Here is a 26,847-nt window from a genome sequence, read left to right on the forward strand (position 1 = left end):
CCCTCGCATGCACATGCCGTATGTGTGGTTCATGCACAGTATATGTCTATACAAAGGCAGCATGGATGTTGCTACAAACTTTATTTCTTTTAACATACTGGGTAAACACTGACTTCCAAACATGTGGACAAGTTACGGGACATCGGGAACATTTGCCATCTTTGCACAGTGACATGCCAACAAATCTAGGCACCCTTCCAAAGTATATAATAATATACATGTACACAAATCGCAGTACTTGCATCACTGGTAGCTGTAAGCAATGCCTCTCATTTCAGGTCCATGCTCTGATCTTGATTGACCCAAAGGGAAACAATACGCTACAGTGGTAGACCGCTGTGGGTAGCAGGAGGGTACGTTTCCGAGATACACTGAAAATAGAAAACACAATATGTGATATCACTATAAATGCCCGTATGTAAACATGTTGGATGCAGGTTGTTTACTGAACTGAAATTTACGCATATTTTTTTATTCAGGCACTATGCAAGTGTCAAGTATTTCCTGTCCATGGTTGTTTGTGCAGAACCTATTTGACTCCCGGCTGAGAATTCGAAGAGGAAACCTTCTTCTATACACTCGCATAGCACCGTGGCAAAATTAGACAATGGGCGACATCAGGTAATCCCAGCACTCCTTACGTGAGAGAAGGAATAGTAATTCATGCATTATTTTTGTTGACTTTGACACAGCATGGGTCATGGGCTGAAAGACGAGAAACTGAAGTAGTTTGCAGCCTTGATGTAACTGCCTTGCCATTTACTGCCTTGATGTAACGCAAGTTACCAAGGTTCGAAGCAGTGCTAAGCATTCTGGGATTTCTGAAGTCGACGATACTTAAAAGAATGTGACGTGACATATCCTACTCTGCACATCAGAACGTACACGCTAAAAAGGAAATTGTCTGACAGAAACTGAAAAATAATCATTCTGACAGCCTACACGTACATGGCACTCATGACAAATGCAATGCAGTTCAGACACTCCAACAGTAACTGAAGGTATTTGGCAACAACGTATTTACGTGAGGCTCACCCTAGCGCCGGATTAACGAGCACATATAAATCCAGCGATGCTGAACAACAGCACAGTCAGATAGATTTGATGAGACAGCCAAATCAGGCAGATTTGAAAAGGTAACGGTTTTCGTTTACCTGAAATGGGATCGTACCCGGTCGGAAAATCCATCAGGACTCCATCAAAAATTCTAATGGTCCATTAAAGTATTTTGGTGGGCCATCAAAACAGCTTGTCAGCACATTAACAACTCCTAGTAGTCCAACACGACTGTTAGCCCAATTTTAAACAACTTTCTATAAAAGGCCACGTGCGATGCGCGAATATCATAAGCATCCATAAAACGACTGGGAGCTTCATAGGTGGACGTCGCTTTCTGTATATCCGCGGGATGTCGCGTGTCGGCAGTTTCAAAAATTTATTTTCCTAGCCTTGACGGAATCCTCTGATGGAATGCAGTGTTGCGAGAGAAAGAGAGAGATAGAGAAAAAAACGCGCGATTGCACTGCGGAATATTGATTCTCGATGGAGCTACAGAATTTCTAAAGCAAAATGAGTAAGAAACACAGGCGTTGTGGTAGTTTTGAGTTAATACCCCAAGCCATTCCTCACTTCAATGATGCGTGTGTGAGCAAATTAAATAAATTGAGACACCTCAGGCCTTCTGTTCAACCGCGGCAGCAAACAGGGCTATCGGATCCCCCAAATCACGGAAGAAAAGGTATAAGTATAGTATATATGTGTATATGCAGTATATAAGCTGTTTGCATCCGCTTCCACTTTGATACCAATGCATTAAAGGAAATGGGCACTGCCATCCTGAGTGAGGTTTTGGTCCTTCAGTTTTGGAGAGCGTTATGTTATTTTGTTTTTTACATTTTCTGCTCATTTCTTGAAATGCTAGGCGCACCGTATATTATGAAAAGTCTTGGAAGCAAAGGAACGAATTGAAGCAGGAGAAATTAAATTATGTCATGACCGGAGTCAGAAAAAGACAGAAAGAAACAAATTGCATTGTTTTTACTTTTGTGGAGTTCCCATCAGGCCATTAGACCCTTAGGTCCTAATGGTCCCATCGAACCACTAGACCGTTAGTTGTATTCCGAGATGTCCGAAATTACGATAGGCCCAATGGCCCGATTGGCATAATGGTTCCATTAGGATTGGCTCTGATGGATTTTTCGACCGGGATAGCTGCAGCTAAGCTGAAGTGCCTACAAATGACTCACTGGACAGGCGTTGTATTCGTCAGCTCCAGTCCATGTGTGTGCAAGCACCTATAAAAACAATAAAGACATGAAACCAAGAGGTACCCGCGCCAACATAATGTATGGGGTTTTACACAGCAAGCTATCAAATGAAAGAACTGCTCAACGTACGCGCTGTTTCAAAAACAAATGCAACAATCTTAACTAGTTGTACCTGGCAAAATGTTCACTGAACACATATTTTACTGCACACACAGACAGCATAGATTAGTGACAACAGCACAGAGTAGTGAGAGCAGGCATCGTCAGATTAGCGCCATAAAAATCAAGGGGTATTGAACAACAGGATTGTCAAATCTAAAAAGGTAACAGTATTTGTCTACCTAAAATGTGATCGTAGCTCCAGCTGAGCTGAAGTGCCAACAAATCGCTCACAGGACAGCCGTGGTATTCGCCACCTTCATTCCATCACTCGGCAATCACCTATAAAAATAATGACATGAAACGAAGAGGTACCCGCGCCAACAAGGTATCCAAACGATCGAATCTCATTAACAGACACTTAGGTCAGTCACACATCTCCATTGTGTTGGTCACCATACGCAGCCACATTCTGCAGAGAAAGAAAATTATATTCAGCTGCTGTGCTTCATAGCTCATAGCTCTGGCAGACACAAGCAGGCACAAATCTCAAAGCGAAAGAAAGAAAACTCACCCCTGGAACTTGAAGTCCAGAGAACAGACATTGCCTCTCCCAGAGGCCTCCCCACTACAACAGCGCTCGTTGTTACACTTAAAGGGACCGAAAAGTGAAAAATAACCCCCATATTTTTGCCCACTGTCGTGCACAACATCGTTGTTTGATAAGACAGAGAAAGCATTACTTCTCAATTCGGCATATTTTTTACGTATAAATATTTTGAAGATTGCCGGAACATGGACGGTGCTGCCAGCGAACGGCGAAAAAGAGCAACTTGGGTTTCGGGTCCAGGGCTCCCAGGGATTGGTCAACTCTTACCATGTCAGAGTTAATTTTGTAGAGAACAAAGTTGACGCACATTATCTTACAGCTAAACGCCATTTTAAAAACGACGCTCACTTCCATAGCTGTTACGTTAATAAAGCATTCAGCTACTTTGCCGCTACGAGCTACGATGCGCCGCGCCATCTGCAAGGCCATCTGTGTTATCGCGTTTATTGTTTACGTCGTGGGTGGTCATGCTGGTCGCGCGTAGCAGAAAGTATAAGTGAATGACATGTTCGTGGCTCTTGTGTCAATTATTCGAGAGCCCTACATATGCCTGGTGTTGTTTTGGAGTTGGGGGATGCAAAAATCATGTTCGTTCACCATCGGCGGCGGGCGTTTTTCACCACAAGGTTCAACAGGAGAGTGCGCGAAAACGAATGTGGTTCGAAACACTTGGTTATTAGATGTAGCAGTCGTGTCATGTGTGCTGAGCTCATTTTGCTGCCGATGACTACGAATATGCCGTAGAAGGCGAACTCCCAAGACGTAACAAAGCACACTGATGCTCAGTACCCGGTGATTTTGGTTCACCGTTGTGACGAGTTCAACACAACGTCTTAGGTACGTACAGGCGTCACACATGTATAAATTATATATAGCGATGATGTATTCCATTTAACGTATGTTATCCTACTTGTCCCGTACTAAACATTGTCAACATCAACAAATTTAATTTTAGGGTCCCCTGAGGGGCCATGAGTATAACCTACAAATACATCTATGCCCACAGGTTACTTAACCCTCCAGGAACAAACTAGAAATTATAATATGCTGTGACAGCAAAGAAAAAGCAGTGAGAAAAACTTGCAGCAAGCACGAAATGAAAATATGCTGACATCAACATTTCTACCAGTCTGCGCACTGATGGGAAAGCATCCCTAATTGCATGCATGACGCAGATCGAGATCCAGTGGAGTGCTTTCTATTGTATTTTCTGGGAGCACCCCATATCCTTCTTGTGAATGGAAGACAGGTGGTATAACGGAATTTCCTGCAGAAATAAGGGTTTTCCGTCCAGTTTGCCGTTCAAGTAGCGCGTAAAGACCACACGGCGCTGCCGTGTATGTTGCCATGCTCTTCGGTTTCTAGGATGTATGTGAAAGACACTTGCAGTACTTCGGTGTCAAGGCACAGTATTTCGAAATCTTCGTTACTTCTGATGCAATTGTCAGACGTGTCTTCCACACGCATGCTCTACCTCGCGGCAGCAAAAACCGTAGTATCCGTCGGTTTGCATTTCACACATGAACACCTGCACGACCAAAAAAACAGCGCTTGTTTCGGCTTACACAAGTGCTTCTCCCTGATACATGGAAATTTCACAAAGCAGTCCATGTTCACGGCACGGTGAGCTACTTCTGAGGACGAATGTGACTCCGATTAATCTCTGGATGAGGAATCTTCTGCTGCGAAGAACACACTTTGCACCACGCTAACGCACGAACAACAGTTCTGTGTGAGCGACAGTCCTCGAATGCGGAATTCCAGCGCACTCATGTTCAAGAGGCTCGACATTCTCGACGTAGAAAGTAGTCACAATTCACAAATGCGCACTGTCAATTTCGTTTTCGCCCTTTTCGCCGGATTAGCGCCCGGAAGTGCGCGTATTACATGCGTCCTCGACAAATGGCGCGGAGTCATGCAATTGTTGACAGACTGCTCGGTTTCCTACTAGGTCCCTGGACATGCAATTATGGAAAATTCGATTACAGAAAAACTACAGCGAGTTCAGTGGAGTTCTTTGATCTTTGAACTTGTGAAGGTTCAAACTTTTCGCTGAACATAAAGTTTCGATAGGTTTATATTCACTTTTCGGTCCCTTTAACGATGGCGTTAATTGCAGTGGACAGGATGCCGGAACTGCCTCGTTGACCAAAGGATTGCAAGAAAAATTGCAAGGATTGTAGGAAACACTTCTGCAGCGAGCGTGAGCTCCCAGCAACCAACCGAGCGCGAGCGAACAAGTTTGAACACTGACCGACCGTTGCGGGTTACGGTACGCCGCTGGCGGAGCCATCTACCGAAGCCGTTTCCAAACTGGCGCGTCGAGGGCCGACGGCTTCCTCGCACTTATATTTTCGTCTCATTGCAGCACTCTTGCGCAGTCGTATTTTCTTGTGCCTGCTTGTCACGACCTTTAACTTTATTCAGACTAGGTTGTTCATGGGGTCAGTGCAAATAAAAATTTAATTTAATCACGTTGAACCTCACGGTTGCGAGACACACGGTTTGTAGTCGCTCTGTCATGACAGCAGCAAAAACAAAGTACTTTGATTATTTTTCGCAGAGCACAGAGGCAACGCTGTCTTATAGCTCCTGTGAAAATGGTTGCATAAATCTGTGATGCAAGTATAAATGTGGCCAACGTGTGATACGCTTTTAGACGTCTAACGGTAGATGTCTACTGCGAAATATCTCGGCCATGTCTCGCAGACCACCCCTTCCTAGACCTCTAAATAATGTATAGCGATATGGACAGCTTCTAGACGTCTAAATTTATCGGTATCCCTAAAGTCTCGCGCACGTCCACGTATACTAGCGCACCATGTATCACCTGGGTACGAATAGGAATGCCACCAACAAAGTCATAGAGACCTTCGTGGTGTCTCATTCTTGGCTGTCTTTTCGCTCGTACGACTGTCTAGGGTTAAATACGACGTGCGTTGATCTTTGTCGGGGATTGCGTGTTGTGACTTTGTGAGGCAATTTTTTTGCAGGATTTTCATATTCACTCCATGAAACACACGAACGATTCTTGGGATATCCCTCGAAAAGTTTATCTTGAGTGTCAGCTGCATACACTTATCGGAGAAGCCATGGCCCCTCTGGGAAAGTTCTGAGAGGGGGAGGGGCTCATGCCCTCAAGTTCCCACACATATCGTGCCTATGGCTATCCCAGGTTCAACACTACATCACGGATTGATTACTTTCGCACCCGCCGTAGTTTTCGTCCTGTCCGTAATGGCGTTGATCGCGACGCAAGAAGGCAAAAAAGGCAAAAGTTCTTGGAGGGGTATGAATACTTATTCCTACGGAATAACTCAGGTACTGCTACGTGGTAGTGCCAAAGGTACTGGCAAGGTGGCTGCTCTGACCAAAGCATCTGCTGAAACGCAATGGGGCAGAGCAACCAAAGCGCAAAAAGGTAGGGAAAAAATATTTTAAGATTTCAAGCTTGGACATCAGCAACAGTCGGGAACGGTTACCCTTGAATCGTACCTAAAAATGTATGCCGTTTTGCGGTGTATAATTGGCGTTGCGAAACAAAATAAACGCGTTTGTTCTCTGGGTTCGTCTGCTCTCGACATTACGGATAATTCGTAGCATTCACTACACTGCCCCGACTGCTAACGCCATGTAAGGTAATTACAGTACGAGGTACCTAGAGTGCACTATGAAAGGAAATTTTGGCAAATGTGTGATTTCTACACGAGGGTTTCGGGAGTTTCTTTCGGTACCGCGTGTTATTACGGCAAACGATGAAAGATTGTATCGTAGAAATTTTTTTAATTCATGTTCAATTGAGATGTATTATTCAAAAACGAGGCTTTTGGGAACGTGTTATTTCAGTACAATTGTTACCGGGAATTTAGGCGATGCTTAACGCGCCCAACGCCTTTCGAGTATATACCTCGCCTAGTGCGACCACATGCCAGTCATGAATATAGAAATTAAATTATGACCCAATGGAGGGAGAGACTGGCTACTCACATTGCCAAATTGATACAGGATGCCATGACAATAAAGGCTACAAATAAATATATAGGGATCTTCATAGTGCCTCCTTCTTGGCTGCCTTCTCCCACGTAGTGCTGTCTGGGATTAAATATGACGTGAGTTGGCTTTTTGGCTGCGAAGATGAGGGAACGATTACATTTAATGGCACAAGAGAAATTCGGCGAAATATCAATCAAGTTCGAGACCCATCTCAGCGGAAACGCTTTGGATCCTGAGCCTCGAACAGGATGTTTAAAGATAATTAATTCCGTGAACATGCGAGGAACGTACAGGTGGCCGTGATGTACGGTGCGTGAGAGGCGCACATTGCTAAGCGGCATGTTATGTTGTTATTGTCAATCAATGATGTACTGTTTTACTTTAATGAAATAATAATAATGGCCCGATAATACACTTAATATTGTGTACACATTTAATTTCAATTATTATGGGAAAAGCATGGGAGTTCCCGGGATTTTTTTACAGCGGATGGCAAAGGAGCCCCAATGTGCGGGAGGGGCGAAATGGCCCGCAACTAACGGCAGTCGAAACCTCTGATATGCAGAGCATCCAGCGGGTAAGGTACAGAGCAATAAAGACAACACTTGAGTATAAATCATGATGGCCTGCGCGTAGCTCCAGGGGAGCCGACTCACCCTTGCTCCCCTTTCGGAATGCCCGTAAGATAAAATGTATGTAAATATTGTGTAAATAGACGCGGTATGAAATGTCGTCAATTCCACGAAACAGATAGTCGAAATGAAGTGTGAATGTTTTGGAGAATCGAACTTTATCTGTATGCTTTCCTGCGGAGACTACCTTCCTCAACCGGATCACACAACAGAAAAGTTGAACGCTGAATGTCTGTTAGTCCTGAAGCAGATTCCGTGATTGACAATTCGTTCATCCGAGCAGCTTGTTGTTTTGGTGCTATTCAGTTGCGTTCTGTGTGAACGGCGAAAATAGTCATCAAGAAATGCTGGGAGGGATATGCCAGGGAGCGATATCGCAAAAGAACTAAACAGAAGGTAAAGGGGTAAAGTGGGACCTGTCCAATAAACCACTTTGAAGCGGTCCCACTCCAGATTTTTGCCTGGGACACAGTTGCGCCCCAGTGCATTTCATGAACCTGCCACAACAATTTGTATGTTAATATAAGTTCCATCCAGCTCATATATAGAGGATACCGTGTACCTCACCCCCCTGTGCCCAATTGCGGCGGCTAGAGCACGGCACTTATACTGGTCATACGGTGTTGCTGCACCGCGATACTGTGACACATCTTGTACTGCCTTAAACCGTGCCATAATGTAGTGGCAAATAGATCATCTTGATATCATCAGAATAAACAATGAGAATTGGCCGAGGCAGACCACAATTAGGGACGACGCAGACACGCAAGGCTCACACGCCCAGAAATTAACAAATTCAAACAACTCATACATATGGCTGGTGTGGTGTAGCGGTTAGCATGGCTGTCCGGAGAACAGAGGACCCAGGTTCGATTCTCGGCGTCAGCGCCTCTTTTCGTGAGCTGTTAGGGGTTTCCACCCTCCTTTTGTTGGACTGATAACGATTGGGCTGAAAAATTCGTCGCGCGCTATCCTCTTGGAGCTCCGTAGAGCATGATGTTCGGCTATTTTTTCCGATGGGATAGCTCCTAATTTACCTGTCAGTTATCATTAATTTGAGTAAATTCAACATGCTCTTCAGTAGTATAAGGGGATGCCGGGGGAGACCGGTGGCGAGTTTATTCTATGCCAGTGCCTCCCTGGGCTGACTTTTTTCGCGTATTTTTCCTCGCGCGCGGCAGGCGGCGCTCGGGTGGAGGCTCTTACCGGTGGGCGGAGCGTGGCCGGAGGGCTGCGTGCGCGCTTACCCGCTCACATTTTTCAGCCTTGGCCGACTTCTCTCATCATTTTTCAAACTGTGTCGATTTCAATCGCAATTTTTCCCCCCGCTACAACAGGTGTGCAGTAGGCAGTTTACAGGCAAAGGATAGCCATACACAAAAGTACAAGTGAAAATATATTTATTAAAGTCATTAGTGTCGAGAATTATGTTATGACTCTGTGTGAAGGAAAACTTAGCCAAAAAATCTGATGCAATACCATTGAAGGGGTATGACATTTTTTTATTAGTGATAATCACGCAACTTTTCAATGAAGCAGATGGAGTAGCACATTTTAACCCAAGAAGATATTTTTAGTCAATACGATTACAATCAAAATTAAAAATTTTATTATAAAAACTCTAACATTATTATACGTGACCACCATAGTGGCGTTTTAATTACAAAGTTCTGATAGATGTATGTAACTTCAACTTAAGATGTACAAAGAGTGTGAAAGAGTGTACAGTGTACAAAGAAAGAGTGTACAGTTTTGACTTTGAAAATTTAAACAAGAGCCTTTGGTGTTGGAGTTTGTGTTTTGATTGATTATGAGCTAAAATCTTCTAAAATAAAGTATGTCCTTCCCATTTGTAGTGCCTCATATGCTGTGACATAATGAATAGACTCATAGTTTTTCAGTATGGCTAATGAAAAAACCTCGGGTACATTCTGTGAATTGGAGCTACGTTTATGTGTGCTGTTTTGGTTAAGTTTGCAAAAGAAATATTTACTTATTATAATTACGTATCTTATTCATAGTGCACATCTTCATTGGTTAAAAATATCTGATGATGGTTGTGTGATTCGATTCTCCCAAATCTTATTGGAACTGTGTGCCGCATGTTATGATGGTTAGAATTGTAGACTCCGCCTGCGCATCATGCTTGTCCATCACTTGCATCGTGTCATATGATAATAGATTCCTTTCAATATAGTATTGTCAACTGTCCAATCGTTTGAGAAAATATACACACTGTGCAATTTAATTCATAAAGTAAGCTTTCGCACAATATTAGTGATCCTCTTTTTGTAAACAAAGATTGATGTAACATGCCTCCAAATTTATATTAGCAATTCTTCTACAATTCTTTCCTTTGGGTGTCGGTGCTGTATAGAGTGTGGTCGTGTAAAATCTCTTTGATTGCCGGCACTGATTCCATGCGAAGATCCTTGTACATAGTGTGGAATAAACGTCTCCTTAGCAATCTTGAATCTAATCATAAGCTGTTTTCGTTGCGATGTGTAGAATACATTACAATGATGACAAAGAATATAATTATTATTTCATTTATACACATGTTTATTTCGATAAATTACAGTTCTATCCAAACTCTGAAGTTTTCATTTGTTGTCTTGGTTGAGGAATTCCGAAGACATCAAGTAGTTTATTCTGATTATTGGGCGCTTGAATCCAGCATTGATTAACGCGGGTGATATGTTTGTCGCCGTGTTTGTATTGCTTCAACAACTTGCACTTTGTAGCGATGACCTTGCACAGTCTCTTATTGATGTTTCCTTTCTTTGTATGAAGATTCTTGAATGGCGTACAAGAGAGTATTAGATGAAAATCGTCCTGTGGTCCACCGCAATTGATATGTTTGTTGAGTTTCAATAAGTGATGATACATCAGACCTTGCACGACAATATTGAACTTCTGTTCATTCGACATCATTGACTGGCAGAATAAAATAAATGTGTAGAGGCTCTAGGGTGGAATATATCACGTGATAAGATTTTTTATGTACTTTCCATTTCAACTGTTAGGTGTAATTTCAACAAATCCGTAATGAATCGTGCGATATAGACTGCTTGTACATGATAATTTGATCTGATTGCTTTCTTGATTAATGCAATGCCCATTGCAATGATTACAATTACGTTTGGTCTAGTGTATTTCAATTCTTCGTTAGCAAACCTCAAAAACTCCACCATCAATCCCAGTGGTCCTTCCGATGTTGACGTGCAAATATTTTTATAACGATTGTAGATTCGGCATACAAGTTCTCGTATCTTGAATTTCATAATTTGTGCCATATCTCCGAATACGACCATGTCTAGGACGTATCGAAATGCAGCGATAATTGAATCGTTTCGAGGCTCCTCCTTTTCGAAGCATCTTTTTATCAGGTCCTCCCATGACCTATGGTAATGAGTACAAAATCCGTCCATCCCTTCAATGTATAGCAATTGTCTCTTCTGATTTACAGTGTGCCTCAACACTTAATTAAGTCATATCGGTGCTAATTTTATTTATTAAAATTTATTATGTTATCGCGTTTAGGATGTTCCACCTGACGTTAGAATTATGAAATTCAATTTACAATAAGCTGCGATGTGTAAGGAAAAAACGTGTGCTTTCAATGATTCTACATACAAGACAGCGCTAGAGACCCTCATTCCGTAACTTGACTTGCGGGAGTCAGTTTATGGCTTTAAACTATACATTGTATACCAAGACCATTGTTGGATTCCCCTACTCCCTGCGGGCGTAACCTTAACGAAAGTGTACGGGAACTCAGCTTCCCTCTCTCACTTCGTTTCCACTAGTGGGCCCTGAATGGAAAAGACATGTTTCTGTGATGTATATTTGCGCTGCGTGGTTAAGAAAAAATGTTTGCCTAAATTAATTACTGCTTTTGACTTTGTTTCAGATAATCACTCGATTGATATTAATAAAAATAATCTACTAGTTGGGAATGTACTTTTAAGTTGTGTGCATTGATTTTCACTGCAGCAAACTTTTACATTAATTTGCATTTCAGATGAGTTGTTTGTGGCTTCTGCGTGTAGAAATTACTATTGCAAAGTTGTCATAAAACGACGTAATTAAATTTGATTCTCGTTTTCGAATGAGTATTGTTTCTATCATTGAATAAATTTGACTGTCTCTTTTTGCTTCAGATATTCACTCGATCGATATTTTGTGAGTTGAGAATAACGTATGCATAATAGTTGTGTCAGATTTGAAATACATTAAAATGCATCGTTTCTCGTTTTGGTTGAGTATTGTTTGTGCCGATAATATTTCTCGTTTGCTTAGATAATGTTTCTCTAAAACCAGTTTGCACTGACATAAAAGTCTATTCTTACATTTTTTGCGTGCTATTGTTTTTTGATCGAATTCTTATTGTGTTCTTGAGAATAGAATAATCCCAATGTCTATTTGCGATCAATAGAAAATTTCGCCTCTGTACACCGGTCCTAAGAATATTTCCTTTTGGAGGAAAGAATGTGAAAAAGAGAGAGGGTTTCCCCACTCCATAGATTGCCAAGGATGTGCGGATTCTTCGCTTTGGGCTGTATAGAAGGAGAGAGTGACCCCACCGGGCTCCAGTCTGCTTGTACTGTGGAAAGCTTAGCCATGCCGCGTGTTTGGATACCTCTGTCAAGGTAAAGTTTATAGTGCCCAGGTAGGATGAAAATTCTATATTGTTAGGTCGCAAGGTTGATTTTATGATAGTTCAAATGATATATTATTTCCATTTCAATTTATTAATGTCTAATAGTTTGTTTCGCTATTATTTTCCTGTGTGTTGTTTACATGTTGGCAGATGCATCGCACAAAGCGTTTCTCTGGTATTCATCCGTACATGTTCATCGTTTTGATAGATTGTTTTTCAATCATTTTCTTTTCTGTACCTCTTGTTTGCTTTGGTGTATTTGTTTGGTTCTCTATTAGCTGTTGACCTTGTTTCAATGATATTTTCCTGTCTCATGTTTACACGTTGGCAGATGCACAGTTTAGAGTGTTTCTATGCTATTCAGCGTTAGCTCCGTGCATGTTTCTCGTTTTGAAAGATTCTTTTTCAATTACTTATCCTTTGTGTACCTCTTGTTTATGTGATTGGTTTTGGTTCTCTATTAGCTGTTGAGCGTGTTTCTCATTATTTCCTTGCGTGTGTGCTATTGTTTACGTTTGGATGGTGTGCTGTTCAAAGTGTTTCTCTGCTATTCATCCGTGCATGTTTCTCGTTTTGATAGATTATTTTTCAATTATTTTCCTGCATGTGTCTGTTGTTTACATGTTGGATTGTGCATTGTTTTGGCTCTCTATTAATGCTAACTGTTGATCGATTTCTTTCTCATTATTTCCATATGTCTATGCTGTTTACTTAATAAGAAATTGATTAATTGTGTAATGTTGGAATAATCTTCCCTATTGCGCTCGAAAATGTTCATAACTGTGACAAAACAGGCGTACGCCTCCCGTCTTCAACAAATCAGGGCAGGTATTATTAGAGCTGGTTGTTGACTAGGAGCGCACTATGCGGTGAAGTTCATTTTTTAATATATTTTCTGTGTTGGATTCATAAAACAAAGTAAGGTTTGTAGTGTCTCTCAGAATGAAAATTGTATGGGATTCGACTAGATTAAGTCACGAGGATGATTTTATGGTAGTTAAAATGATAGATTATTCTCCTGCTTTGTTGTTTTGATTAACCAATGTAGTGTTATAGATCTTATTTCGTTTTGTGTTCGTGTCATTTGTGTCCCATGGTCTTCCAGGTTCTCTGCTGCTCACATACATCTATCTGCACTTGTAATTAAAGCTCCACTCACTATGGTGGTCACGTATAATAATGTAAGACTTTTTATAATAAAACTTTGAATTTTGTTTGTAATCATAGTGATTAAAAATATCTTCTTTGATTAAATGTGTCATAATGGAATATTAGCTGTTGTGCATGAAGTTATGTACATCTATCAGAACTTTGTAATTAAAACTCCGCAAGGGTGCTCGCGTATAATAATGTTAGACTTTTTATAATAAAACTTTGAATTTTGATGCACGCACCACCTGAAAAAAATTGCGAACGAAGTCGTCCCAGGGTGAAAAATCGTGAAAGATGTGGCCCGATGTTGTCAGTGTGCATGCCCCTACTTGCGCGCCGCATGAAAAAATGCGAACGAAGTCAGCCCAGGCTGAAAAATAGCCAAAGAAGTTAGCCCAGTGTGCACAACCATAAGTGTACGCTCAGCTCTTCAGCCCGCTGATAAGCACACGGACAGCCCCTCACCTGTGCACCACCCACCGCGCGCTGAAAAAAAAATCGCTAGAGAAGTCGGCCCATGCAGAAAAATCGCCAAAAAAGTCGGCCCAGGGAGCACCAAGCCCGTTGGCCTGCTGGTAAGCACCCGGACAGCCCCTCACCTGCGCGCCACCCACCGCGCGCTAAAAAAAATAATAAAAAATCGCTAGAGAAGTCGGCCCAGCTATTGTTCTTGAAGTTACATACATCTATCAGAACTTTGTAATTTAAACTCCACTATGGTGGTCACGTATAATAATGTTAGAGTTTTTATAATAAAACTTTCAATTTTGATTGTAATCGTATTGACTAAAAATATCTTCGATTAAAATGTGCTACTCCATCTGCTTCATTGAAAACTTGCGTGATTATCACTAATAAAAAATGTGATACCCCTTCAATGCTATTGCATCAGATTTTTTGGCTAAGTTTTCCTTCACACAGAGTCATAACATAATTCTCGACACTAATGACTTTAATAAATATATTTCCATTTGTGCTTTTGTGTATGGCTATCCTTTGCATGTAAACTGCCTACTGCACACCTGTTGTAGCGGGGGAAAATTGCGATTGAAATCGACATAGTTTGAAAAATGATTAAAGAAGTCGGCCCAGGCTGAAAAATGTGAGCGGTTAAGCGCGCACGCAGCCCTCCGACCACGCTCCGCCCACCGGTAAGAGCCTCCACCCGAGCGCCGCCTGCCGCGCGCGAGGAAAAATACGCGAAAAAAGTCGGCCCAGGGAGGCACTGGCATAGAATAAACTCGCCACCGGTCTCCCCCGGCATCTCCTTATACTACTCTCTTCATATTGGTGAGGTAAAAAAGTAACCTTTACTTGGCAAATTTCCGAGTTCGGTTCGCAAGCATTTACATAATTAAACTTCAGGATGTGGCAAAAACTTAGCAAGAACAAATGCAGTTTACCGCATGATTCTAGTTGGTGTAGGTTTTCTAATTATAATTGAATGACACGTTTTCTGGGGCACCCTGTATACCACTTCCAGCCTCACAGACGCGGTCCATATTTGAAAAGGAAGATAAGGGAAGAGGAATAAATGTGCTTTAAGCGGGCGAGATTAGATCAGTAGCAAATGTAAGCTCGAAACACACAACTCTCGATGAGACATCTGACACTGCCTATTCCTCACGAGTTCTTGGATTCGCGGAGCTGCGTATGAAAGAGACGAAAACCCAGACTTCCACAGGTACGTCGACGCGAAGGGAAGCAATATGCGGAGCGCTTTCTCAGAAACTTGGGGTAAGAACTACAGACTAGCGGCCAGAACTCCGTTATCGTTTTCTCTTCGAATGTACCCCTGCTCCGGAATCCGTTTTGCATTGACAACTTGGAATGGTTCAGCACTAGAGCTATGTCGTCTTCACTAATTTCAGGGGAATTTCAACTGTTAAGTAGAGCAGAATTTCTTTCCCGACAAACGCTGGATGTCAGCCATCATGGTCACTACCGCTAAGCGTCGAGGCTAGCCTCTCGAACATTGCCGCGTTATCCCCTTTGATGCTCTTTTTCCAGTTTTCCACTTTACACAAGAATACCTCCAGGGAGTCGGTGAACTTGATGATGTTCGTGTTCCTTCCATGCATCTGAATGTTGAGCTTGTTCAGCTGCTCAAACATGTCGGCCAAATAGCTGGGACGCAATATTCATTCTTCATCACTTAACCACGCGGAAATGCCCTTCCCGGAAATTCCCATGTTAATGGGAGCATACTTTGAGCTCTTCCCGAAATCCCACTACCCTGGCAGTTAAGTTGCCCCTTGAAAGCTAACGAACGTTTGTGTGAAAAAGGAACTGGTGACATGCGCCCATGTCACAGCACAGTTCCTTGAAAAGTCGCGATTTGAGAGCGCCCCCCTTTGACGAAGATGACAATCGGGATCGTTCGATGAAGGTCCTCTTGCAATGGAGCCGTAACCGTTTCTTATACAGTGGGTGTCTTTTTCTCTTGATACAGACCTGCCTGGGAGACTTCTTGATCACATGATTGCACTACCATACGCATGTCACAACAGGTGCGTGAAACTTACGGCGTTGCTGTCACTGTGAGGTGTCAAACCCTCTCACCACCTCGGGCGCGCTGGCGGAGCGGGTCATTCCAGTAATTCTAGCGTGCGCACTCGCTGCCTAGAAGGAAGGCTCCAAAGAGACTGGAACAGTACGTTCTGGGCGCGAGGCATGCCTGCGACCTCTGGTGCGACGTGCGTTGTGTGTACTGAGGTGTGCGTGGATCATGTCGTGGATAGCACTCCTCGGGAACAAACTGCTACCTGTTATATGCGCTCAACGGAGATTAGAGGTCTTAGCAGAGACGGATTCCTCCCCGGTTGGGAACCACCGGAATAACAAGTCAGGTACTGTTAAGTAGCAGTGTGAAAAGTACTGGACATGTGGTTGCAAGGCGACTGCTCTGACGAAAGCATCTGCTGAAACGCATTGGAGCAGAGCAATGAAAGCGCTTAAAATATTTTAAGATTTCAAGCTTGGAAATCCTCTACAGTCGGGAACGTTTACCGCGGAATCATACCTAAACAAGTGTATGCCATATGTAGGTATCTGGTTGGTTAGTGGTGGTTGTAGGTATCTCTTACTCATTATTCGCATAAGTTCCTGTTTAGTCTATCTTTATACTCAATGTGGAGCACTGCCTCAATGATTAAGCACAATATATATACTTCCTTCATATATGCTCTTATTAAATTATCACTGAATCGAATAACTAATGTGCAAGTGACTGACAGTGTGTCTTGGTCACGCATTATTTTTATTGTAGTTAGCCATTTCGTTTTTTCGTTTATAGCCGGGTCTCGCAATGAGTGCCTATTTCTCCATTTTTTTTCTTTTGTCTTTTCTTATCAACTGAACTCAATGGAGAGAGAGACTGGCTATTCATATTGCCAAACTGATAGAGAAGGTCATGACAATGAAGGCTAAAAATATGATGATAGGGATCAGTAGTATAGAGGGGACCCGAGGTAAAAGCAACCCTAGTAGACGGCGCGTCCCCCCCTCCCCCCGGGACGACTTCACTTGCGAATTTTTTCCAGTGCGTGGGTGGAGATCTGCTCGTGTGCTTACCGTCGCTAGGTAGAAAACAGCGCAGAGACGGGACACGAAGAAGAAACAAGTGCACACACAGAGCGCTGACTAGCAACTGAAGCTTTATTCCCCAAAGGGGGCAAAACCGAAAGGGAGAGAAGGAAAGGAGGACAATCAGGAACACTCTAGAAGATAACTAATCTCCTTGTTCAATAGGTCCACTGATGGCTTGCTGACACATTTTTCACCTCTATTATGAATTTGTGCTCCTTCGTAAATTTCCCTGTCGAGCCTGTCGGAGTAGCTCCTAAGTACACGTGTGTCTTCCAAACGAGGTCGGCATCCGCAATCACGACAGTGCATGGCCAGGTTGCTGCCTGTGTGAGTCTGCAGGGAGGATGAGTGTTCGCACAGCCTGTCACTCAGACACCGTCCTGTCTGTCCCACATGAGTTCCCGCACGTCAGAGGAATGTCATAAATAACATTACACTTGCACTGGACGAAAGGCCTTACATGCTTTTTGTTGCATCCGGAACCGGCGGCTTCTTCACTGTTGACGCGTCGACACAGCCCGCCTAACTTGTTAGGTGCAGTGAATACAACGCTAACGCCGGCACGCTGGGCAACTTTCTTTATGTTGTGTGAAACTGCGTGGATATATGGAATGGCCGCTATCCTGGACGAGCGATCATGCCTGGGAGCCTCTTCGTGTTTCTTGTGCAACTTCCCGAGGAGAACCTCAGCTAAGCCTCTTATCAGCTGAACTGGAAAGCCCGCGGTTTTAAGCCTCAAAACTTGTGACAAGAGGCTCCGCTGAACTTGATTTGGGCATGAGCGTTTCACGGCATTTTCCATTGCCGATAGTGCAATACTGCGTTTCACCAGCTTGGAGTGGGCCGACGAAAACGGCAAAAGGCCCTTCTTAGAGCGTGGGGCGTATATCCAGCACAGGTGGTCAGGCTCGATGGCGAGTTCAAGGTCTAGGAACCTGAGTCGATGTTCCACTGGTAACTCCCTCGTGAGTGTGAAAGGTGAGAGGGTGCGCTGGAAGATGCGAGTTATGTGTTCTGTGCGCTCGTCCACGGCCACGTTCTCAGTGTCAAAGATGATCAAGTAGTCGTCAACGAACCGGAAAACCCTGCGGACTCCCATATCGCGGAGGGCACGTTCAAGCCGCCTGTCGTATCTCGCCAGCAGCAAGTTGCTGAGCACGGGGGCAACACATGAACCAATGCAAACTCCGGCTCTTTGCAAGTACACTCCTCCCAAAAACTCGACCGTAGTTGATTGAAGGTACAGTCTGAGGACTGCTGGGAAGGTGGAGACATCAACTCCAACTTGATTTTGAAACCGAACGGTTCCGTAACGGTCGATTCCTTCACTAACAACTTCGATGAGCTCGTCTTGTGGCAGGGAATAATACAGGTCCTTGACATCAAGTGAGAAGACGCAACGCGATCTTGGGCTTAAACCCTTGAGGAAGTCGGATACGTCGCTCGGGCGGAACACAAGGAACGGATCCTCAATCTCCAAGGCTGAAAGCGCCTTCTGGATGAAACGTCCTACCGGCTGTGTCCAGGTATGCCGCTCTGACACGATGGCACGGAACGGTGAGCTTTCCTTGTGAGTTTTAATGGAGAAGAAGACCTGATGACTGAGTGTTTTTGCTTTCTTCACTGAGGCTACCAATCTAGGCAGTTCGCACTCTCGCAAAGTTCAATGGCCCGTTTCCTGAGTGAACGAGGAACATGGTTTGTCCTGACAAAGTTGTCATCCATGGCTTCCTGTGCCTTCCTGTAGTAGAGGGCTGAGGGAAGAACGGCGAACCCACCTTCCTTGTCTGTCTGGAGCAACTTGAGGTTTCTCTCACGTAGGGGCTCAACGACGCTGTTGGTCTTGAAGCGGGCGCATGGGCTCGCGGTGGCTGGAAGCGTGTCGACCGCGCAGGAGATGCAGCGATCAACCTCCTGGGGATGAGCCCTCGTGGCAGTCTTCCTGACCAGGGCCAGGAGTTCCGTCTTGTCGGGCTTCACGGGAGCACAAAACTTGGGCCCTAGCTTGAGAACTCGTTCACATTGTCGAGGCAAGTCTGCCCCGCCAAGCACATTCCATTCTCTTGTCCTGCTGGGGGCTGAACATTCAATCGCTTCGGAAGGTTGGGGAAGATCCTGCCCCAGACGAAATCAGAAACTTGCGACGCCACTCTGAGTTCGTTGTGAAACCGACGTTGCCACATACCAGGGGGCATCCCCGGGTGCGCGCAGCGAGGAGAAAATCCTTGAGTACAGGAATCCTTGAAGCACAAGAAGCCATGGACGACAAGTTTGTCAGGACAAACCTAGTTCCTCATTCACTCAGGAAACGGGCCATTGAACTTTGCGAGAGTGCGAATCTGCCTAGATTGGTAGCCTCAGTGAAGAAAGCAAAAACACTCAGTCTCCAGGTCTTCTTCTCCATTAAAACTCACAAGGAAAGCTCACCGTTCCGTGCCATCGTGTCAGAGCGGCATACCTGGCAGCAGCCGGTAGGACGTTTCATCCAGAAGGCGCTTTCAGCCTTGGAGATTGAGGATCCCTTCCTTGTGTTCCGCCCGAGCGACGTATCCGACTTCCTCAAGGGTTTAAGCCCAGGATCGCGTTGCGTCTTCTGACTTGATGTCAAGGACCTGTATTATTCCCTGCCACAAGACGAGCTCATCGAAGTTGTTAGTGAAGGAATCGACCGTTACGGAACCGTTCAGTTTCAAAATGAAGTTGGAGTTGATGTCTCCACCTTCCTAGCAGTCCTCAGACTGTACCTTCAATCAACTACGGTCGAGTTTTTGGGAGGAGTGTACTTGCAAAGAGCCGGAGTTTGCATTGGTTCATGTGTTGCCCCCGTGCTCAGCAACTTGCTGCTGGCGAGATACGACAGGCGGCTTGAACGTGCCCTCCGCGATATGGGAGTCCGCAGGGTTTTCCGGTTCGTTGACGACTACTTGATCATCTTTGACACTGAGAACGTGGCCGTGGACGAGCGCACAGAACACATAACTCGCATCTTCCAGCGCACCCTCTCACCTTTCACACTCACGAGGGAGTTACCAGTGGAACATCGACTCAGGTTCCTAGACCTTGAACTGGCCATCGAGCCTGACCACCTGTGCTGGATATACGCCCCACGCTCTAAGAAGGGCCTTTTGCCGTTTTCGTCGGCCCACTCCAAGCTGGTGAAACGCAGTATTGCACTATCGGCAATGGAAAATGCCGTGAAACGCTCATGCCCACATCAAGTTCAGCGGAGCCTCTTGTCACAAGTTTTGAGGCTTAAAACCGCGGGCTTTCCAGTTCAGCTGATAAGAGGCTTAGCTGAGGTTCTCCTCAGGAAGTTGCACAAGAAACACGAAGAGGCTCCCAGGCATGATCGCTCGTCCAGGATAGCGGCCATTCCATATATCCACGCAGTTTCACACAACATAAAGAAAGTTGCCCAGCGTGCCGGCGTTAGCCTTGTATTCACTGCACCTAACAAGTTAGGCGGGCTGTGTCGACGCGTCAACAGTGAAGCCGCTGGTTCCGGATGCAACAAAAAGCATGTAAGGCATTTCGTCCAGTGCAAGTGTAATGTTATTTATGACATTCCTCTGACGTGCGGGAAGTCATATGTGGGACAGACAGGACGGTGTCTGAGTTACAGGCTGCGCGAACACTCATCCTCCCTGCAGACTCACACAGGCAGCAACCTGGCCACGCACTGTCGCGATTGCGCATGCCGACCTCGTTTGGAAGACACACGTGTACTTAGGAGCTACTCCGACAGGCTCGCCAGGGAAATTTACGAAGGAGCACAAATTCATAATAGAGGTGAAAAATGTGTCAGCAAGCCATCAGTGGACCTATTGAACAAAGAGACTAGTTATCTTCTGGAGTGTTCCTGATTGTCCTCCTTTCCTTCTCTCCTTTTCGGTTTTGCCCCCTTTGGGGAATAAAGCTGCAGTTGCTAGTCAGCGCTCTGTGTGTGCACTTATTTCTTCTTCGTGTCCCGTCTCTGCGCTGTTTTCTACCTAGTTATGTACCAACTTGGCCAAATCTCCGCCTTAACTTACCGTCGCATACTCTCTGCGCTTCGGCCGACCTCTTTCGCGATTTGTTTCCGCGTGTGGTGGGCGGTGCAGCCAGCAAACCCGCCAAGCGGTGGCATCATCGCGTATTTTTCTGTCTATGCAGACTTCTTTGGCGATTTTTCCGCTTGGGCCGACTTCGTTTGCAATTTTTTTCTGCTCGGTCCTTTTTAGGCAGACATGGGGGAAAGGGCGCGCGGCATCACCTGATTGCAGCGTACAATAAACTAGATATCGAATGCGCCACAGCAGATAATCAGGACATAACAGTTAAGTATACTGTTCATGTTTGAAACAGTATTATTAAATGGTGCCATCTGCCCTACGAGCCTTGGTTAGTGCGTCCTGAACAAAATTAGGTGGGAATCGACGACTGATGCTTGCTTCGGCTGGTTTAAATTTCTGTTCAGGTAGGTGTCGCTGGAACAGGTGCGTCTACACCGAAGTGCAAGGCTGTATGGCATGGCAAGTTTAGAATACTGCGGGTGACAACTATTTATAGCTAATACTGTTGAGTGTCTGTGGGGTTATGGAACGGGCCCCGTTGCTTAACTTTACTTGGGCACCTATGGGGGGGAAGTTAACAGCTAGAGCCGTGGAAGAATGGGTGAATTTCATAGCTGGATGTGCTTGATTAAAACGCTAAAGAAGATATACAGGTCGTTCTTCGAATGTGGCTGAACAATGAAGATGTCGTCCAGAAAGCACTTGTACAATATGGTAGGCGAATTACACCGTACGATTTAAGCACGGTACAGTTTAGGTAGACAAATGCCCTTGTAAACATTTTTTCACGGCAGTGCGTGTATTGAATAAACGCCATTTAAGAAAACTTCCGTCTGAACCCCTGACCCATCAAGAACTAGTCCAATGTTGGATAATTACATTAAAGCAGTATCCAGTGACATCAAACACCTTCTTAACATTTTTAACAACTGAGGATCATTTAATTTATCTAAGAAAGAAAGGATAGCACTACGGAATCTTAAGTCTCGTGACGATATCGTAATCAGGCGCACTGATAAAGGCACAGGAATTGTGATGAATACTACAGCTACCATCCTAATACGCAGAAAAGGAGTATCCCGTTTGGTCAGTTCACACGTCTGAAACGCATATGCTCTAACCCACAGGATTTTGAGGCATGCTCTGCAGAAATATTAAACGATTTTAGAAAACGAAATTACCCTCACAACCCTATAAACAATGCTCTCTCGACCTGCAAATCTGTAGACCAGGATAAATTACTTTCACATGAACCGCGGCAGCATGGATCCGTAGCGCAGGATCCATCTTCACCCGCCATCTCAACATACTTCACAGCGATGAGAGACTTAAGCTATTTTTTCCTGCTGCCGCAAGTATCACATTCCGTCGATCACGTTCACCCCGTCTATCCTGACCAAATCCAGGGTGTTCCCCTTGTGGTAACAAATGCTGCCAAACATGTCATTTCTTCTGTTCGTGTACTTTTATCTCGAGTACCTCACATTCTTTTACTTTCGAAGTCCGACAGGGGTTGCACTGCAACGCTTTTAACATATGTTACCTTATTGTGTGCACTAAATGCTGTATTCAGTATATTGGAGAAACCTCGAACACCATGAGAGAAAGGTTTTACAGCCATAAATCCGATATTGTTAATAACCATCCTGCACCCATTTCTACACATTTTAACGTTGCTGGACACACTTTAGGTAGAGACCTCAAAATCATTATCCTTGAATCGGATATAACAATGACATGAAGCGTAAAAGTCGCGAATCCTTTTTAATTGCAAAATTCCAGTCTCAGAAGCCTCACAGTTTGAACATCCACGCATGCCCATTACAATTATTTAACTCGCATATATCATTTTTGCATAAAATAAAATAAAATAATATTAAACATATACACACACAGAAACTGTAAAACAACTCTCCATTATTCTTACCATATTTTCTCAGTTTGTCGCTCCCCTGAGACCACCTCCGTTTTCACATTCTCGCGGTCCACTGGGTACCTTTGTACTCCGCACCTGTGTTCTCATTCCGTCGCCATAACCCCTTTCTTATCCTTAATTCCTCGAACGTCACCCAGATATATATATATATATATATATATAGAGAGAGAGAGAGAGACCACCATATATATATATATATATATAAGTTGAAATAAACGAATGCGGTTGACCACGAAAAATAAAGGTATTCAATAAAGATCAGAAGTGGAGACGGTGCTTCTACAGGATAAGGAATAAAAGGGGGACTTTATTAAAAACTAAGAGGGGGTATTCGACGTTTCGACAGCAGCGCTGTCTTCAACAGGAACGTTGAAGACAGTCCTGTTGAAGACAGCGCTGCTGTCGAAACGTCGAATACCCCCTCTTTGTAGTGTTAGCTCCGCTTGTCCATTAGATTGTGGGAAATAGGGACTAGATGTGGTGTGCTTAAATCCATAATATCGTCCAAAGTTCCTGAATTCTTCACTTGCAAACTGAGGACCGTTGTCCGTTACCACTTCTCGGGGAATGCCGTGCCTCGCGAAGATGCTTTTTAAGCGTAAAATGACAGCTCGTGAAGACCAATCATTCGACAGAGGTAGCACTTCTGGGTATCTGGACCGATAGTCCACTGCCAGGACGTATTCGATTCCCCCTAGGTGAAATAGATCCACTGCGACCTTTTCCCATGGGAGGGGAGGTGTCTCCGTTGGGATCATGGGTTCTGACGGCTGAAGTCTGTACTCCTCGCAGACGGAACAGGCTCTAACAAGGTCCGTCAGCTCCTTGCTGATACCCGGCCACCAGATAGACTCCTTCGCTTTCTGTCTGCATCTAACAATTCCTTGGTGTCCCTCGTGTATGCGACCCAGAATTTCTTCTCGCAGAGACATGGGAATTACGAAGCGCTGGCCGCACAGTAGGACGTCTTCACACACTGAGAGTTTTGCCATTTGTTCGTAATAAGGACGTAGTGCCTGGTTAATTCGCCCTTTGGGGGGCCATCCCGTTTTGCAATACTCTCTTAGTGTGCTGCACACTTCATCTTTTTTCTGAAATTCCCGGATACGGTCTAGCAATTTGTCGGAGTCCGGGATCGCCTCGATTCCTCCACGTACGAATGCCGAAACTTCATCGGCAGTAAGGGATGACGTGGTGTCCTTCAGCGGAGAACGCGAAAGAGCGTCGGCTATTGTCATGGACGCACCGGGTAAATCGGTGACGTCGTAATCGTATCTCATTAGTCTCAGCCGAAACCTCTGAATTCTTAGTGGTAGCTGATCAAGCTGCTGGAGACCGAGGAGGGAGACAAGCGGTTTGTGATCAGTTTCGAAGGTACAGCGCAGACCACAGATATATTCGTCAAACTTCTCCGCGGCCCAGGTTAAGGCTAAAGCCTCTTTCTCCATTTGAGAATAACGAGTTTCGGCGCTGTTTAGTGATCGCGACGCGTACGCTACTGGCTTACGGTCCCCAGGTTGCTGGACCTGCAGTAGCACGGCTCCAAGCCCGTAGGATGAGGCATCTGCTGACAGTATCGTCGGGAGATTAGGGTTGTACTTGGCCATACAAATTCCAGAAGAGATGGAGGCCTTTAGACGTTGAAAAGCATCTTGTTGGCCGTTTCCCCAATACCAGTCAACGTTCTTCACAAGAAGTTCGCGCAGAGGTGCTGATAATGTTGACATGTTAGGGATGAACCTTCCAACATGGTTGAACATCCCTAGAATACGACGCAAGTCCGAAACGTTTTGAGGAGGTTCTAGAGCTGTCAACGCTTCTACTCTTCTGGGGTCCGGGTAAATTCCGTGCTGGTCAATGAGAACTCCCAAGAACGAAATCTTCTCCACAAAGAATTTGCATTTCTCGAGATTCAGGGTGACGTTATTGTCAGACAGGCGCTGTAAGACTGCATTTAGTCTCCGGTCGTGTTCTTCTCTGTTGTCTCCATAAATAAGGATGTCATCCATTAAGTTCAGGACTCCTGGTAAGTCGTCAAGCACTTGCGCAATTTTCCTTTGAAAGACCTCTGGTGCTGAAGTGATCCCGAAGGGAAGGCGTTGGAAACAATAACGTCCGAACGGCGTTATGAAAGTTGTGAGCTCTAGACTCTTTTCCGAGAGCATAATCTGATAAAACCCGGAATTAGCATCCAGCTTCGTGAAAAACCTGGCGGGGCCAATGCTGCCCAAGACCTCTTCTACGGTTGGCAAGATCAACCTTTCTCGCTTAACGCATTCGTTGAGCTTCGTCAAATCAACACAGATCCTAATTTTCCCCGATGGCTTCTTCACAAGAACGATTGGTGCACACCAATCTGTCGGAGTGTGTATTTTCCGTATAACACCTTGTTTCTCCATATTGTCGAGCTCTGTCTTAACCGAAGTGCGCATGGCGAAAGGAACGCGACGTGGCGCGGCTATGGCAAACGGCGTACAGTTTTCTTGTAATCGAATGACGTATTCCCCGGGAATTTTGCCTAGACTTCGGAACAGCTCGGGAAACTTGCGAGTAGACCAGTGATCTTCTCCGACTTCCACTTCGTTCAAAAAACGTATGATCTCTAAGTCAAGTAATGCTGGCAACCCCAAGAGGGGCTTTCTTAGACCGTGCACGACATATACCATTTGGGACATAGTCTTCTTTTTCCATTGGATTACTGCTCTGAACTTCCCAAGAACGTCGAGCGTAGTTCCACTTGGTCCTTTCAGTGTGTCTGGCGGTTCAAGAAGGTCTGGCAACCCTGGGAATCCAGACCCGACAACAGTGACGTCAGCGCCAGAATCAATCTTTGCTAGCAGAGGAACATCATTGACTCTGACTTCTACTTCTCTGGTTACGGGAGCTGGAGTCTGCATTGCTACCGTACCGAGGAAGAAATCATTCTCGGGCAGTGTGACCTCGGATACAAAATTCCTGCGATAGTCTCTGGGTCCCGGTTTTTCCCACTGTGGGAGGCTAGTATGGCACATTTTTTGCAAAATGACCGACTCTGCAGCATTTTAAACATTCTTTGTTGCGTGCGGGACAGGGCCTTTGTGGGTGCTGATATCCGCAGTGGGCGCATGAATGGCGTGAGTCAACGCCGCCGTTAGGCCAAAGTCACATTTTTCTGCCAACTTGTGCAGCTCTACGAGGTACGCGTCTACGGTTTCGCCGAGATTCTGCTACCGTCGGCTGAAGTTTGCAGCCTCGTAAACAGTGTTTCGTGAATGAGTAAAATGTGCATTGAACTTTTCAAGCACAATCCCGTAATCTTTTGTCTCTTCCTCAGGTTCCTTTTGAAGGTTCGTAAGATTTCACGCGCTTTTCTTCCCATGCAGTAAAGCAATGTCCTGACCTTAACTTCTCCTGGTTTATCTTGAGTTCCGGACGCATAGAGGTAGTCTTCAAACTCGTCCCTCCAGGCAGGCCAGTCCGTGACGTCGATGAAGTTGAACTGGGCTGGTTGCCGAAGTCCGGCGATCGATGAGATAGACGATGATGACATAAAGCTTGATTCCAGGGACATTGTCTTCAAACGTATCCCACCGCTGCCGCCATGTAGCGTGAAGTAAAGGACATCCAGCCACGTTGCAGTTTAGAACGTTAATGCTTTATTCATCCCCACGAGCTCCTACACCTCGTCAACGTCGTCGTCCTTTCCCCCTAGTAGCGGAGCTAACACTACACTCTTAGTGTTTAATAAAGTCCCCCTTTTATTCCTTATCCTGTAGAAGCACCGTCTCCACTTCTGATCTTTATTGAATACCTATATATATATATTTATAAGTCCCAAACGTCGCCACACCAACATTGGACAGCTGTTTCGGCCTT

General features: G+C 44.8%; 3 protein-coding genes across 3 annotated transcripts; 1 reads left to right on the forward strand and 2 right to left on the reverse strand.

Annotated features, from left to right (window-relative positions):
• Window positions 1-15,341: 15,341 nt before the first annotated feature.
• LOC135367486 (uncharacterized) lies at window positions 15,342-19,199 on the reverse strand. Its single transcript, XM_064600790.1, has 4 exons — window positions 19,190-19,199; window positions 18,657-19,082; window positions 17,465-18,540; window positions 15,342-15,518 (listed from the first exon to the last, which is right to left on the reverse strand). Exons 1-4 carry the CDS (start codon window positions 19,197-19,199, stop codon window positions 15,342-15,344), a joined length of 1,689 nt encoding a protein of 562 aa, XP_064456860.1.
• A 63-nt stretch (window positions 19,200-19,262) lies between these two features.
• Window positions 19,263-20,867, forward strand: LOC135367487 (uncharacterized). Its single transcript, XM_064600791.1, has 2 exons — window positions 19,263-19,550; window positions 19,614-20,867. The coding sequence occupies exons 1-2, from the start codon at window positions 19,263-19,265 to the stop codon at window positions 20,865-20,867; spliced, it is 1,542 nt and encodes a 513-aa protein (XP_064456861.1).
• A 2,442-nt stretch (window positions 20,868-23,309) lies between these two features.
• On the reverse strand, window positions 23,310-26,542 carry LOC135367489 (uncharacterized protein K02A2.6-like). The gene is made up of 2 exons (XM_064600792.1): window positions 26,372-26,542; window positions 23,310-25,979 (listed from the first exon to the last, which is right to left on the reverse strand). The coding sequence occupies exons 1-2, from the start codon at window positions 26,540-26,542 to the stop codon at window positions 23,310-23,312; spliced, it is 2,841 nt and encodes a 946-aa protein (XP_064456862.1).
• Between the last annotated feature and the right edge of the window lie 305 nt (window positions 26,543-26,847).

This window comes from Ornithodoros turicata, chromosome 8, assembly GCF_037126465.1.
Source record: "Ornithodoros turicata isolate Travis chromosome 8, ASM3712646v1, whole genome shotgun sequence".
Lineage (NCBI taxonomy): Eukaryota > Metazoa > Arthropoda > Arachnida > Ixodida > Argasidae > Ornithodoros > Ornithodoros turicata.

What these genes read in the sequence shown, in the direction of transcription:
- LOC135367489 (XM_064600792.1), bottom strand. Translation starts at nt 26,542, where the DNA reads ATGTCCCTGGAATCAAGCTTTATGTCATCATCGTCTATCTCATCGATC. An exon ending in ATAAACCAGGAGAAGTTAAG is followed by an intron (nt 25,980 to 26,371) that starts GTCAGGACATTG and finishes AGCCTCCCACAG; the next exon opens with TGGGAAAAACCGGGACCCAG.
- LOC135367486 (XM_064600790.1), bottom strand. An exon ending in GGCCATTGAACTTTGCGAGA is followed by an intron (nt 18,541 to 18,656) that starts GTGCGAACTGCC and finishes CCATCGTGTCAG; the next exon opens with AGCGGCATACCTGGACACAG. An exon ending in CCGGATGCAACAAAAAGCAT is followed by an intron (nt 15,519 to 17,464) that starts GTAAGGCCTTTC and finishes ATGTTTGAGCAG; the next exon opens with CTGAACAAGCTCAACATTCA.
- LOC135367487 (XM_064600791.1), top strand. Translation starts at nt 19,263, where the DNA reads ATGGACGACAAGTTTGTCAGGACAAACCTAGTTCCTCATTCACTCAGG. An exon ending in TTGTGTTCCGCCCGAGCGAC is followed by an intron (nt 19,551 to 19,613) that starts GTATCCGACTTC and finishes CTTGATGTCAAG; the next exon opens with GACCTGTATTATTCCCTGCC.